Below are 14,954 nucleotides of genomic sequence, written 5' to 3'. Positions count from 1 at the left end.
AACATATAATGAAGTATAGAGATAAGTGCTCTGAAGAAAAGCAAAGCAAGAACAGAGGATGGCAGAGATGAGGGTGACACTCTTGTGTAAGGTGATCAGGAAAGGCCTCTGGGGGGATTAGGTGGTGTTTGCAGAGACTTGAAAGAAGTGAGGGAGTAAGTTATACAAGCTGGTGGATTCATCAAGGAGATCAGTGTATCCAGAGGGGAGTGAGTCAGTCAGAGAGAAGTGGGAGGTGAGGTCAGAGAAGGGGTCAAATGAAAGAGCTGGATTTTATAAGTATGAGAAGCCACTGGAAGATTCTGAGCAGGAGAGTGACATGATTTGGTGTCGTTTCAGTAGTATCTCTCTGGCTGCCAAAACAATAAGTGAATGGTGGTGCCATTCACTAAAAACACTGGGAGGACAGCAGATTTTGGAGCGGTGGGAATTAAGAGTTCTGGTTGGTCGTAGTACATTGGAAGTGCCTATTAGTCACTTGAGAGGAGGTGTAATTGGATGATGCATGAATCTGGGGTGCAAGTCCAAGTATTGGGGGAGTATATGTTGGTTTAATGCCCTGGGCCTGGGTCAGATCACTCAGGGTATGTATTAGTTTCCTAGGGCTTCTATAACAAATAACCATGAACTTCGTGGCTTAAAACAACAGAAATTGTTGTTGCTCATAGTTCTGGAGGTTAGAAGTACAAAATCTAGCAGGGCCTTGGCCCCTCTGGGGGCTCTAAGGGAAAATCCCTTCTTTGTTTTTTCCAAATTCTGCTACCTGTAAAGTACTCCTTGACTTGTAGCTGCATCACTCCACTCTCTGCCTACATGGCCATATTGCTTCCTCCTCTTCTATCTGTGGGATATCTCTGCCTCTTTCTTATAAGGACACTTGTCACAGGATTAAGGGTTCATCTGAGTAATCCAATATAAACTCCTCTCAAAATCCTTAATCACATCTTTGGCAATATAAGGTAATATTCACTCTTTTGTAAAATAAAGTAAAATCCACAGTTTCCAGGGATTAGAAGGCAGACAAGTCTTTTTTGGGGGCCACCTTTCAGCCTGATACAGGCAATGACTGAGGATTGAAAAGCGAAGTGGCCCTAAGACTGAGCTCCAGGTTATTGCAGTATTCAGAGGTCAGAAAGAGAACACAGAGGCAGTAAAGAAAACTGAAGGGGGTCAGTGAGGTGTAGGAGGAGAAAGAGAGTCACAGTGTGGTGTCTGATGAGGAAGTGCTTCAGTGAGAAGGAGATGATTCACTGTGTGATAAGCAGCTGAGTGGTGTAGAAAATAAGGGCCCAGCCTTGATTGTTAGACTTGGTCGTTGGTGAACTTGCCAAAATTGTATTCAGAGAGTGGCATACTTGATTCCATGTGCTCCCCAATCCTGAATCCAGCTTCCACTGAAATATTATAATCCTGTTTTAGCTGTAGGATCCATGGTTGGCCAAGCACTTCAATGTAAGAAGTTATTCTGTGATTCCTTTGTCTCCTTTTCTTCTATTTCAAGTTCTGTGTGTAAGTATGCTGTGTCAATAACCTTGTTTCTTCAAACTGGTTTATGCTCATGGTAGAAATTTTGGAAATTACAGTAAGAACAAATTAAAGTGAATTATTTAATTTTAAATTTTAAGTGCAGCCACTTTTTTTTCCCTAGGACTTTTTTGGTTTATCACTCATTTTTTTGATTGGGCTCTGAGGCTTTTGTACAGACATCACTGAATTAAGTGTGATATGATTGCCCAGCAACAGGTAAAGGACAGTGTTGCTAACAATATATCACCCTATCTATGACTCTGGGTTGACTTTTGGGTTTCAGGGTGCCAATGTGATTGGCTGGGCAGGTGCCCAGTTGTTGAAGAGGATACCTTCCCAAGTAGAGGGAGGTTATATGCTGGTGGTGGGAAGGCAAATAGATCCAATCTGTTTGTAGAACATGAAAACATGTTTTCAAGAACCAGTGTTCTCAATTTGTCCCTGCCTCCGTGACACATTCATATGGAAAAATCCTTAACCAGATGTTAAAATGAAGGAAGTGATAAAAATTCTTTAAATTTCAGGAAGCTAATAATGGAATCAGGGAGATATCAATATTTTATTAATTTCTTGAATCTTTATAATGTCTCCATTAAATTTGTGAAAGACCAAACTAAGGGAGAACAGTTCTGAGAATAAGTTTAAAGTAAAAATTATAAAATTCCTCTCAGTCAAAAACAGGTAAATTGAGATTGAGAGGAGGAATACAAGGATGGCATTGAGGGTGCTGTAATGTGGCTCTTTGAGTAGATTCAAGGATAAGCTCCTCCCAAGATCTCCTCTAGATCCCCAGTTTAGCACCATAAGATTGTGATAATAGACTCTGACCAGATGCTTCTTTCTTTGATTTAAGCTGCTGTCTCTGAAGAAAGGGCCCACTGAGCTTATTTACTTACTAATCAGGATTTTCTCTTGAAGATTTGGCAAAGTCATTTCCATTTTCTATTATTTCAAATTATCTAAGTTTTATGTGTAAGTCAATGGAAATTGGAAAATGTAGACCTCTTTAAAATGTCAAATTATATGTAGACATTCAAAACCAATTATTAGTGGATGGAAAATGCTGTTCTGGTATATTAGGCCAATATTTTTAGGGAGTTGAGTAAAAACAAGGAGAAATACGTTTTAACTTCATGATTCTGAAACTCAGGATCTGAACTGCTAACATAAATTGAGATCGGTACTCTTATCCTAATTTTGACTCCATACATTTTGCTTTGCCAAAAGTCCAGATGACAAAAAAGCTCTTCAAAGTGGAAATAAGGAAACTTGTTTTATATAAGCCACATTATTTGTTAATATGTCCTATTACAGGCTGAGAATGAAGTTTTAGAATTTAAACGTCATTGTATTTATCTTCCAATCAAGCCAAAGTTATTGAGAATACCATATGGTTTTAGAAGATATATTTGGTGTCTTTGGGAACGTGAGGCTACTAAATAATTAACAGCTGACAGAATGGAGTAGACCAAATGTACTTGGAATTTAGCTCTTTGTAGTGGGGAAGTTTGTGGATTTCCTGGTTCAGCCCATCTGATGAGAAGAATAACTCACAAACATGTTAGCTGGTTGCACAAGATGAATAATTTTGCCCAAGGACATGCGATAGATGAGAGTGAAGATACATTTTAAAGGCTGTGTCATCAGCTGAAAAAAATTAAAGAGGGAAATAATATTGCCAGTTGTTAAGCATTTCGTCAGGTGCAGGGGTTCTCAACCTCAGTGCTATTGATATTTGGGGCCAGATAATTCTTTGTTGTGGAGTCTGTTCTCTGCATGGTTTAGCAGCATCTCTGGCTTCAACTCACTAGATGCCAGTAACACCCTTTCCCCAGTTGTGACAATCAAAGCTGTCTCCAAACAGTGCCAGATGTCTTCATGGGGGCAAACTTGCCCCTGATTGAGCTAGGCTACACAGATAACCCCCAAAGTCAAATTCTAGTTATATGTTCAAGATATAGAAGGATGAAGGGGCAGGCTTCTTGAGAACTTGTGCTTGTTGAACATGTTATTGGGATGGAGTTTCATTTAGGCAGCATAATAATTAAGGTTTAGCTTCTGCATGTATATTGTATTGATGAAAAGTAGATTTTTTTTCAATCTAGATTTAATTGAGAACAGTAGGCATTGTAGGTGATTGATTGTCTTCTATTTCACCTCCCTCCAAGAAGCCTGACAGAAATATGTAGGACTGCCAAAATGAAACCTGTAGTAGGATAACATCTGGGAGACTTCTCAAGGTATGACTTTCCATTTGCTTAAATTTCACTACATAGAGAGGCCACTTGGTGACTTACATAATCTTATATGTGTGTCTTCCTATAGAGATGAAGTGACACTTTTGGCAGAGACTGTATTCACCAAATGCCTATGAGATCCTTGACTTTTCTCAGTCTCCCTCTGAGTTAGGTTGGGGCCATGTAACTATCTCTGGCCAGTGACATGTAAGCTGAACCTAACTTCTGAGCTGAGAAAGCTAAAAACCAGAGTGCCTCTTCCACTCTCTCCTTCTCCCGTATCGTAGTGGCTTTGAGGGCCTATGAACCAAACAAGAGCTGCTCCTTTCTTTCATTGTCTCTGTACTCTTTTTATGGAATGTCTGTTAGTTGGACATTGAACTCTCTGAATTGATCTGCTTAATTCTTTTATTTTCAGTAGCCATCACTCTTTATTTTTCTACCGTTTGGAACTCAGTTGGAATTTGGCCATGGGGAATAGAAGGTTCAGCTAAGACTCAAGAGCACAGGCATCACTGTCAGTTGCCTTTTTTCATGTTAATGATATTCTGGTGAGAAAGCCACTTGCATATGAGGTAAAGAGTTACTTGGAATGATGTTACACCTGATCTAGCAACTTTTTCCCTGAAGGAAGGTCAGGGGATTTGGAGAGTATTTTTTCAGTAAATAAAGGATGAAATGATATGACAAGTGATGACACAAGAGGCAGGATAGCATGATCATTAGGAGCGTGTAGTCTGCTGTTCAACTGCCTGGATTTGAATCGTAGTTTTGACCCTTTATAGCTATGTGATCTTTGGCATGTTAATTTAGCTCCCTGAGCCTGACTTTTTTCATCTGTAAAATGGAATTCATTATAGGTTATAAGTATGTAATGTATGTTTAGCAATTAGAATAGTACCTGTTCTGTAGCATATAGTTCTTTTACTTTTTTTTTCTTTCTCCTTCTTCCTCTACCTCCTCTTCTTTCTCATCTCCTTCTCCTTCTTCTTTTGGTCGATCTTCCCTTAAGGTGCTTCTTTTATTGTAAGTTCTATTTAGATGTTTGCTGTTATTATTAATTGGGTTGCAAATCAAAAGAATTATACCAAGCCTATGAGCTCAAGAATATGTTGAGTTTTATAAATAGCCTGTTGTATTTCTCACTGTATACTCCCATAGTTAATATAAATCAGTTAAGTGTCTTCATAATTCCACTTGCTTCGTCTTTCCTACCAGGCATATGACAATGGCTAACATAAATGGTATTTATGGCCAAAGAGAAAGGTGCCCTTTCCTCTGTGCCATTACAGCTCCATGTAAGTGCACCTGTTGGCAAGCAGAGCACTGGCTGGATTTCACCCCCATGCAGCCACTGGGCAGGGCACCTCTGTGTAGTGTTCAGTCTGCATGACTGTTGGGGCTCTGATGGGGGCATTACCCCTGGAAGGAAATCTGGCTTGGGAAGTTCAAATCTCATGCTCCAGGGTGAATTCTGTCAGTTGGGTTGGATTACTAGTAATTGTGCCTGATTTCCTTGTCCTTCCCTTGTTGCTCTGAAAGGGTGAGGGTGAGCATTGAGCCCATCACCTGAAGGGCTTGGGTATGAGTGGGAATCCACAGGTATGTTATCAGGTGGTTAGTATATGGATTTAAATACTTGAGATTGGATGAGATCACTTAGGTGTAGTGAGTGGAATAAGAAGGCAAATGGACCAAGGAACTCACACTTTCAGAGATCACGTGAAAGTAAAGGAATAGAAAAGGAGACTGAAAAGGAGACCTCACAAAGGGAGGAGGAGAGTGAGGGTGAGTTGTCGCAGAAGTAAGAGAAGAGAGAGAGAAAACCAAAGCCTACACTTTGTGAATAGCTATGCAGGCTACTTGGCTGTGCACATCAGGATAATGATTCATGATCCATTAAGAGATGACGCTAGCATTTCTCTTTCCTCACTGATCAACCTCCTGTCTCACAGGTAAAAGCCTCCGATGCAGATGCAGGACTCTATGGCTTTGTTGAATATTCTCTTTATGCTGGATTCCAAAGCTATGAAGCACCTCAAGCATTCCAGATAGACCCACATGATGGGCAAATCTGTGTTTCTCAAGATATCGACAGGGAAAGGGATCCAGCCACCTACGATCTCTTGGTGAAAGCTAAGGATGGGGTAAGTCTTTATCTATGAAATTTTAAACATACTCAAAAGTGAACCACTGTGTGTGTATTAGAGAATACTAAGGATTATCAATCAACAACTGGCCAATCTTGTTTCATAAATCCCTACCTCTTTCCTTTGCTGGAATGTTTGGAAGCAAATACCAGACATTATATCATTTCATCTGCAAATAATTCAATAATATCTCTAACAGATGATGACTTTTTAAAAACACAACTATAGTACATTAACAGTAATTCTGTAATAATATCTAATATCCATTCCATTTAAAATTTTCTGGATTACCTGAAAATGTCTTGAGATAGTTGGCATGTTTAAATCAAGATCCAAATAAGTCCACAAATGGATTTGATTGCTGTATTCCTTAAATTTCAATCTGTAACAGTTAGTCCCCCACTCCTCCCCCTTACCTTTTCTCCTACGGTATTTATTATAGAAAAAATCCAATCAATTGTCTTGTAAATTTTCCATATTCTAAATGTGGCTGATTACATCCTTAGGATTCATTTAATATGTTCTTTTATCGTAGTTCCTATAAACTGGCATTTTGAGCCAGAGACTGATTAGTTTTGGCTTTATATAGGTGGTGCTCTGTGCTTCTTATTACATCAGCAGACACATACCATTATTTCATTAAGGGTTGCAGTAGGGTGATTTTTGAATTCTGTCTTTCCTTTTGCATTTATTATCTGAAATTCTTCAATTAAGAAGAATGTTCTCTCATCAACTATTTGATTACACTGAAATCTAATTCATACAGGAAAGGCAGTATAATGCTTGATTCTTTCACTTTATCAGTTTTTAGAATAATGAGTTGGTGCGTTTACCATCTCCAAACATTACTGATGATTTTTTTCCTAGTTTGGTTATAAATTCTTGTATTTTTTGTATATTTGTTATGTTTTGTATGTTACTGACCTTATCCTTTCTGATGTTCATATTAATTGACCCATCTTGGATCAGTGGGGACACCTTCAGTTTGGCTTTTATGTCTTTTTTGGGTAAACTTTTAAACTAATGTATAAAGTGCATGCAGAAGATTGCACAAATCATAAGTGTACAGCTCAATGGATTTTTGCAGAATGAAAACATACATAGAAGCAGATGAAGAAACATTACCAGTACCCTGGAAGCCCCTCTCTCGGCCCCTTACTGTGACCATCACTCCCACCCTTTAAGGATAATCATTATTGACTTCTAATACCAAACATTATTTGCCTATTTTTAAGCTTTCAGTGAATGAATTCATACAGTATGTGTTTTTTTTGTTTCTTTTACAGGACATTATTTGTGAGCATCATTCTTGCTGTTGCGTGTAGCAATAGTTCATTCATTCTCATTGGTTTATATTATTCTTTTATGTGAATTTACAATAATTTTTAATCTGTTTTGTAATTGATGGAATCCATTTTAGGCTATGACACATAGCATTTCTATTAACTGTGTCATACATGTAATTTATTGAAAAAATATAGGCATTTATATTGGGTATATATTTAGGAATGGAATTGCTATGTCATAAGAAAATCAAACAACTTTTCAAAATGGTTGTACCAGTTTATACTCCCACCAATTTCAGTTGTTGTACATCCTCCCCAACATTTGGTATTTAATGTCTTTTTACTTATAGCAGTTCTGTACCTGCGAAGTAGTGTATCACATTAGAGTTTTACTTTGCGTTTCTTCGATGACTGATGAATTGAGAACTTTTTCATATATTTATTGGCTATTTGTATAACTTGTTTTGTGAAGTGTCTAATTCTTTACCCATTTTCTATTGTACTATTGGCTTCTCTTTGTTATTGATTTGTATGAATTCTTTACACTTTTGGAATGGAAGCCCTTTGTTGGATATATTTATGTATCTATCTTGTCCAGTTCTATGGCTTGCCTTTTCACTCCCTTAGTGGAGTCTTTTGAGGAACAGAAGTTCTTAATTCTGATTAAACTCAGTTTATCCATTTGTTTCCCTTTACAGCTAATACTTTTTCTGTCCTTTTAAGAAGTATTTGTTTAACTTGGGGACATGAAGGTATTCTCTTGTTTTTTCCTCCAAAAATTTTATTGCTTTACTTTTCACACTTATTATTTCAATCTAGTGGGAGGAACATTTATTTTTTCACAATATGGATATTCAGTTGACTCAGCACCATTTACTGAAATGATCACTCTTCCCTCACTGTGATGTAGTGTCACCTTTGTCATGAATCACATGACTGTATATGTGTGTGTCTATTTCTGGACACCCTATTTCTGACCTCTTTGTCTACCTTTGTACTAATTGCATATTCTCTTAATTACTTTAGCTTTATAATAGGTCATGATATCATGTATTTGTTTAGCTTTGTCCTTCATTTTCAAGATTGCCTTTGTTGTTCTTAACCATTTACATTTCCAAGTACATTTTAGAAACAGCTTATTCAACTTTTATTACATTACAGCAAAGGCAGTCTTCTCTATGCACTGTTCTACACATTTTTTTCACTTAGTCTATTTTGGAGACTTTCCTTATTTCTTTTTTTATCTGCCTACTACTTACTTGTGTAGATTGGTACTGCTAACGCCTTTCTGGTCTAATCTTTCTCTCTTGAAATTAGTGGGAGAAGCTACCTACTTAAGACATGAATTGATGGGAAAAGATGAGTCTAAATATATTTATTACAAGTAATCATGTAGAAACTAACATGAAAATAAAGTCATTTAACTCAATAAAATTACCATGATGTATTTGGTTAGATTTAACAACCCCTCTCTATGTGGTTTCAGGAATTTTTGCTTCAATGTAAGAAAAGAAGTAGGAAACAAAAGCAAGAGTAAACAGAGGAGTTTAGGTTAATTTAAGTCTATGTGATTATTTAAAACTCAATATATGCATACACAAACATTTACCCAAGGCTTCAGAAATATATTCTTAATAGACTTTGAGACAATTGTAAAAGGAGTCCATAACCAGTTTAAATCCAATACTGCAGTAGTTGAACATCTGTTTCTAATTAGTCGGTTTCTTTGGATGATTTTATAAAAGTATATGTAGAAATTATCTTAATAGAAATAAGATCACTTTATGCCAGAAATTTTTTACTGCCAAAAAGTAGTGCATTAATTAGGAGCATTGGCAGTGGAATGAAAAATCAACCTAGATATTTAATTTAAACCTCCTTATTTCTTTCTGTTTCCATATTGAACCTACTCTACACACTTACTCTATGAAGAATACCTTCTTTCCCTCTCAGCTCTCCAGTCTCTATTGCAAATTCAAATTTATCTTTAACCACACCATCCCTCCATAAAGCTTTCCCAGATTGAACAAAGGAGATGTTTTTTTCTCCAGTTAAAAGGTATTTTATTTTCAGGATAACTGAGAAAGTGTTTACAGACAGTGTAGCAGCTTTTGCTACTTTTTAGAAATCAAAGAAGAGACAATCTTCAGGTTCATGATTGCTATGGTCTGAATGTTTGTGTCCCCCTCAGATTCATATGTTGAAATCCTAAAGCCCAAGGTGATAAAATTAGGAGGTGAGGCCTTAGGAAGATGATTAGGTCATGAAGGTGGAGCCCTCAGGAATGGAATGAGTGCCCTCATGAAAGAAGTCTCAGAGAGCTCCTTAACCTCTTCAGCTATCTGAGGACACATCAAGAAGTTGTGACCTTCACCAGAACCCAGCCATACTGGCACCCTGATCACATACTTCTAGCCTCCAGAACTGTGAGAAACAAATTTCTGTTGTTTATAAGCCATCCCGCTATGGTATTTTGTTATAGACGATGATGTGCGTGAATATTCTGTACAGTGTTTGTATGTTTAGAATATTCTTCTGTAAAAACTTCTTGTTTTGTAGATAGAAAATTCTCCAACAAAGTACAACATATTCCAGTTTTGTTAGAGTAGAAACATCCTTCCTGTGGGTACTTCATATTCAAGGTCTCATCCTCCTGTTGAGGTGATATCCTAAGCCCAGCTCTGTTAGAGATGGGAACTGGTCTGCACCCTTCCTGGTTTTAATATAGATTTTATTATTATTCAGGTATGAGTAAGGAGACAACTGCCATTGAAAAAACAGTTTGTTATACTCACAGATCCCAAGAAGAAGAGCATGCCACATTCTGGGAGGGAGTGTACATGGTGTGTGCTCAACGGGAAGCACTGGGTCAGTCAGGAGGCAGAGGGGGAGAGGGAAACTTTGGGTAGGGGCCTTTATTGTGGTTTCCAAGGGAAGGAATGGAAGAGGCAGAATAAGCAGGCTTAAGACTGGCTAGATAGAATAGTTTCAGTGGCCTGGGGCATAAAGGCTGTCTCTAGTTATCTGGTACCTGGCTGTGGGGTGATTAAGGCAGGTGAATAGTGGCCCAGAGTGTGAGAGCCAATAAAGGAAGTGGTTGGGAGTGTTGGTTTACATTGGAAAAGCATTCTCACCTGACCCCCTGCCAGTCCCTCCAGGACAAGCAAGGCCCTGTATGTCAAAGCATCAGGATACAGAAAAGGGAGATGCAGCCAATGCACTGCCCTGGTGCAGTCTTTCCAGAGAGGATGGCAAAGGGCTGACCTGAACCCTGGTACGCATCAGACTATACAAAAGAAAATCTTTGCAGCCACCTTGTTTCACTCCAATTTCTTGGAAATAACACTCAGTCGTATGCAGGGAATTCACTACTCAGTTTAATTTCTGGCCCAGAGTAGCATCTTAAATCATCAAAGAAAGTTTGGGTCATGGTATGGGCTACTCTCAGCACTTTCTTCTCCTTTGTGTCAGGCCCCGGCGTCCCAAGAAAACTTCACTCAGTACTGCTCAGTCCTGGGCAGAGTCCACATACTGTTGGTCAGGCGCCACCAATGTGCTCCTCCTCTTCACCCTCCTCCCCACTTTCCTCTTTGGTCATCACCTTCCTCATCTTTATCTCTTCCTTCTGAGTCTTTTAACTCATCTCCATCATTCTCCAAGTTTACCTCCTGCAGATGCTCTTTGTTTTTGGATCCATCTCACCAAAGTCTTCCATTCTTCCATCTTGTAGAAATCAAGGCAGTACAAGTCATTGGGGATGAACTGGAAGTCACCTGCTTCAAACAAGCCCCATAAACGTAGAGCAGCCTGTGCTTTTGGACCAGTATGATTTTGGAATGAGGACTTGGCTCCATCAGAGGCCACTGGCTTTGTCTGAACTCTCTTCCTCCTTCCTGTCGCCTGTGGTGGAGGGCTCTTGTTCAATGGTGATCATGGTCCCATCTTCAGCATCTGCCACTTTAACCCCCTCCAGGGGCTCCTGGTTGCCGGTTTTCCCACATCCCTGCTTGTTATCACCTTTGGGTTTCACTTTTTTTTGGTCTCACTTACGTTTTCTCTTCTCTGACTCAGCTGTCATAGAAGTACAGTTAATCAAAATCATTGCCCTTCAGGCTCTCTTCCCATTCCTCATCACAGACACCCCCAAGGAGCAGTGTCTGATGATCCAGAACCACACCTGCCTAAACGCCAGCTCTTGGAGTGAGCTCTATTCCCCAATGGGTACTCTGAGTCCACACCCATTTTCCTTTTCTTCCTTCCTCAGGCTTTAGTTGGAGTTTATTTGAATGCAGGGTGTGTTTGTCCGCTTTTGTTGAACTTTTCCAGTAGCCTCCACAAATGAATATGGTCCCCTGGGGAGTGATGGATCTTTGGCAGCCCAGCCTGGGTGTGGCCCCGTCCCTCATGGTGACAGCTTACTCCATGTGAATGTGCCCAGGTTAAAGGCATACTTGTCATTGTCCTGGATGTAATCCCTTGTACTGTTGTGGAAACCACCAAGAAGAATTAGCTGTGTCTTCCAGGCTACCGTCTGATACCTGCTTTAACCTAAAGGACCTCTTGATGATTTGACTGGCTCCCAGGTCTTGGGTGCCAAATGCAGGACCCAAAGATTTGTGTAGTGATAGGATCAATTCATCTTTCTCAGAATGAGCAGAGAATGACACATTCAACATTGGTGAGTGGGGGAATCACAGTGTTTCTATTGTCTGAGTCTTTTTAGCATCTAACATTTAGAAATGGGCTATCAGAACCTCAGGGTCTCCTCCTTCCCCAGCACTTGGACAACTTCTTCTCCATACTGGCCGCTGTCTTCTCCTTCTTGCCCATCATGAGGGTTCCTGGTGGCGGGGGCCCCAGAAGGGAGCTGCACACTCAGCCAGCCTGGAGGCAGGTCCTCTTGGGGGCAGACCTGGTGATGTATTTTTAAAGATAAATTTTAGAACAGCCCCAAACCATAGGGTTTTAACAGCTTCCTAATCTTCACCTTGTTTGGACCTGAAACTGCCTCCAGTGTCCCTAGTGTTTGCGTCAGAATGTATGAGAGCAAGCAACTTGTGTGTGTGTGTGTGTGTGTGTGTGTGTGTGATCCAGTGTGCAGGGTTTATTTTGCTATCAGCGTAATCTTTGTAAATTCCTTCTGTGATGAACTGTGCATTTCTACAGGGTGAAGTCTTCATCTGTCATCATTACTCTATGCAATGTCTACTCACAACGCATGTTCCTAATCAAAAAGGTTAGTAAAGATGAAGATATGAAGGTTGATAACGACTTGGTAGGCTGTCCCCTAGAAGCAATCTAGCTCCAATCTGAAAAATTAATGAACTCAGGCAAGATATTTTAGGTCCAAGATGTTGAATTCTAGGCCATAATGAATTGAATTAAAACAATGAACTGCACCTTGACAAAGGCCTTTAACTGTACAGAATTACCTTGACAATCTATGGTTTTTCCTCTGATCCTTTCTGTTTCTAATATATGTCCTGAGAACTCTTTGGAAGAAAATTGCTGAGAACCCATTTGCTGCTGGTTGCTAAGAGATATTTATCTATCAATAGAAGAATTCTTATTAAAATACCTAGATGTTCTGGGCTTCTTCTCTATTTATCCTTGTGATGACTGTCAATATTTTTAAAACTCAATCACTTCTATTCTATCTGAATTACTTCTGAAATAGTCTATTTTTGCTACTGCAATTGCTGCTATTTACCTCATACATAGAAGTCATGAGGATGCTATAAAATTACCTGATGAAAATAAATAATTGGATTACACTGCAAGTCAAGTGATTTTTCACAATAATTGAATTATTCCATGCTTATATCTAACTCCTATTTCCTTTTACTATTCATTTTCTGTAAATGAATGTTTCTTTTTTGGTGTGTGTGTTTATTAACATTCTATCTCTATTTTTGGTGACATCCTGAACTCTGTAGCTGAAATATGTGTCTGAGATAAAGCTATTTCAACTCTTATCTCACCACTCTAGGCTTAGGGGAGGGTTGTTTCAGACTAGCAATATAGAAAGTAGATTGACATCATTATATATATTCATGATAAATGTTGGCTATTGAAGTTATGCTGCAGAGTTTGTGTATAATGCAAATAAATCTCTGGAAGCAAGCTTGCTAAGTAAAAGGGCAGACTAATTTTTTCCTTTCCCCCCCAGCTTTATTGAGGTGTAATTAATAAGTTAAAATTGTATATATTTAAAGTGTACAGCATGTTGTTTTGATTATATGTACATATAGTGAAATGATTACCACAATTAAGATAATTAACATATCCATCATCAAACATAGTGAGTGGTGAGAACACTTAAGATCTACTCTAAGCAAAATTCAAGTATACAGTACAGTATTATTAACTATAATCATCATGCTGTACATTAGGTCTCCAGAACTTATTTACTCTACATAACTGAAACATAGGGCACGCTCATTTTAATTTTAATAGATTATGTTATCTCATTTTCCAAAAAGAATTCAAGTGCTTATTCTTATATTTCATTGATCACAACCCTGCTACCCCAGTTTCAGGAATAAACCATTGCCCAGTTGTCCACATTTTCTAGCTAAATTGTCTTAACCATATCTCGAAATGCTTGTCTGCCATTCTTTAATACAATACCAGGATTAATTCCCAGATGTCTTAAATGCCATTTTGCCTCATTCTTACCTCTAGAAGTTTAAGCCTCCCAGCCATCCATCATCTGTATTCTCATCCCCGTCCTGCTCTGTTCATCCTTTAATTTGGACCAATCTCCTACCCACCCTCCCATACTCTTCTACCACGCCCTCTGGAACTCCTGGTCCATCATTTAGCAAAGTCTCTTGCACACTCAGACTGGTGTCTGACTGCTTCTTCATCTTCTTGCCCTGATCAAAACAGGCTTCCCCTGAGGATACCGATTCCTCTTTGCTCTCTCGCGCAGCAGTCCATATTCTGCTAATCACAAGCCGGGAGCGAGGTGCTGAGGTGGGTGCCCTCCTGTTGCCCACTGCAGCATCCAAATCATTTTTACTCCTTTCTCCAGAACCAATTCCATTTGAAGTTCATATTGTCTGACCACACCATGGACACTCTTTTTTGCTGCTGTCATATTCTAAACCTTGTTGTCACCAAGGACCTTTACATCTTACTCAGTCTTCCTCTCCATTACTGTTCCCTCCTGGAAACTTCACTGTCCATTTTTCGGACCACCCAACACCCTGAACCTCTCAATTCCTTGTCTTTCTGGTTTCCAACCTCTGAAATCTTAACTTCCAGCATGCTGTATTCTGATAAGCATTCTCATCTTTCTCTCCACTTACATAGCACCTCCACTCCCATAGAGTGATCTCCTGTTAAGACCACTAGTTTGTTGACCCGTCTTTAAAGTCATTCAGCTGCAAACTCCCTTTAGTTCCATTGCTCCACAGAACTTTCCAGATAAAACCCCAGCCCTATCTAAACCCGACTCTGCCTTTTCTGTACTTACCTAAGCAGCTGAATGTGCCTGGAGAAAAATAACATACCTGCTTGAGAGAGAAGTCCTTATCTTCCTGCCAGCTATTGGCTCACATCATTTGCCCTCTTTCCTGTTAGTAGAGATGTCTCTGTTTGCATTGAAAGCAAATCTCTCTGATGTTCAGTCTCCCCCCATTCCAGCCTTCTTAAGGATCTCACTTCTGTAATGATTTTGTCAAATTAGATTGAATATCTCCCATAAGCCTACAGGGCATAATACTAGTGTCCTGGGGAGGGGGAAGGGT

At 39.2% G+C, this 14,954-nt stretch overlaps 1 protein-coding gene and 1 pseudogene across 1 annotated transcript in view; one reads left to right on the top strand and one right to left on the bottom strand.

The window, feature by feature from the left end:
- The window catches only part of DCHS2 (dachsous cadherin-related 2), a 335,957-nt gene that overhangs the window by 150,091 nt on the left and 170,912 nt on the right, over window positions 1-14,954 (top strand). The window contains exon 2 of the mRNA XM_059923955.1: window positions 5,720-5,911. Coding sequence (XP_059779938.1) covers window positions 5,720-5,911 — 192 coding nt within the window. The remainder of the gene's footprint in view (window positions 1-5,719; window positions 5,912-14,954) is intronic.
- Window positions 11,054-14,069, bottom strand: LOC132366715 (kelch domain-containing protein 4-like; annotated as a pseudogene).

This window comes from Balaenoptera ricei, chromosome 5 (genome assembly GCF_028023285.1).
Source record: "Balaenoptera ricei isolate mBalRic1 chromosome 5, mBalRic1.hap2, whole genome shotgun sequence".
Lineage (NCBI taxonomy): Eukaryota > Metazoa > Chordata > Mammalia > Artiodactyla > Balaenopteridae > Balaenoptera > Balaenoptera ricei.
This window is presented reverse-complemented; position numbering and strand designations above follow the sequence as displayed.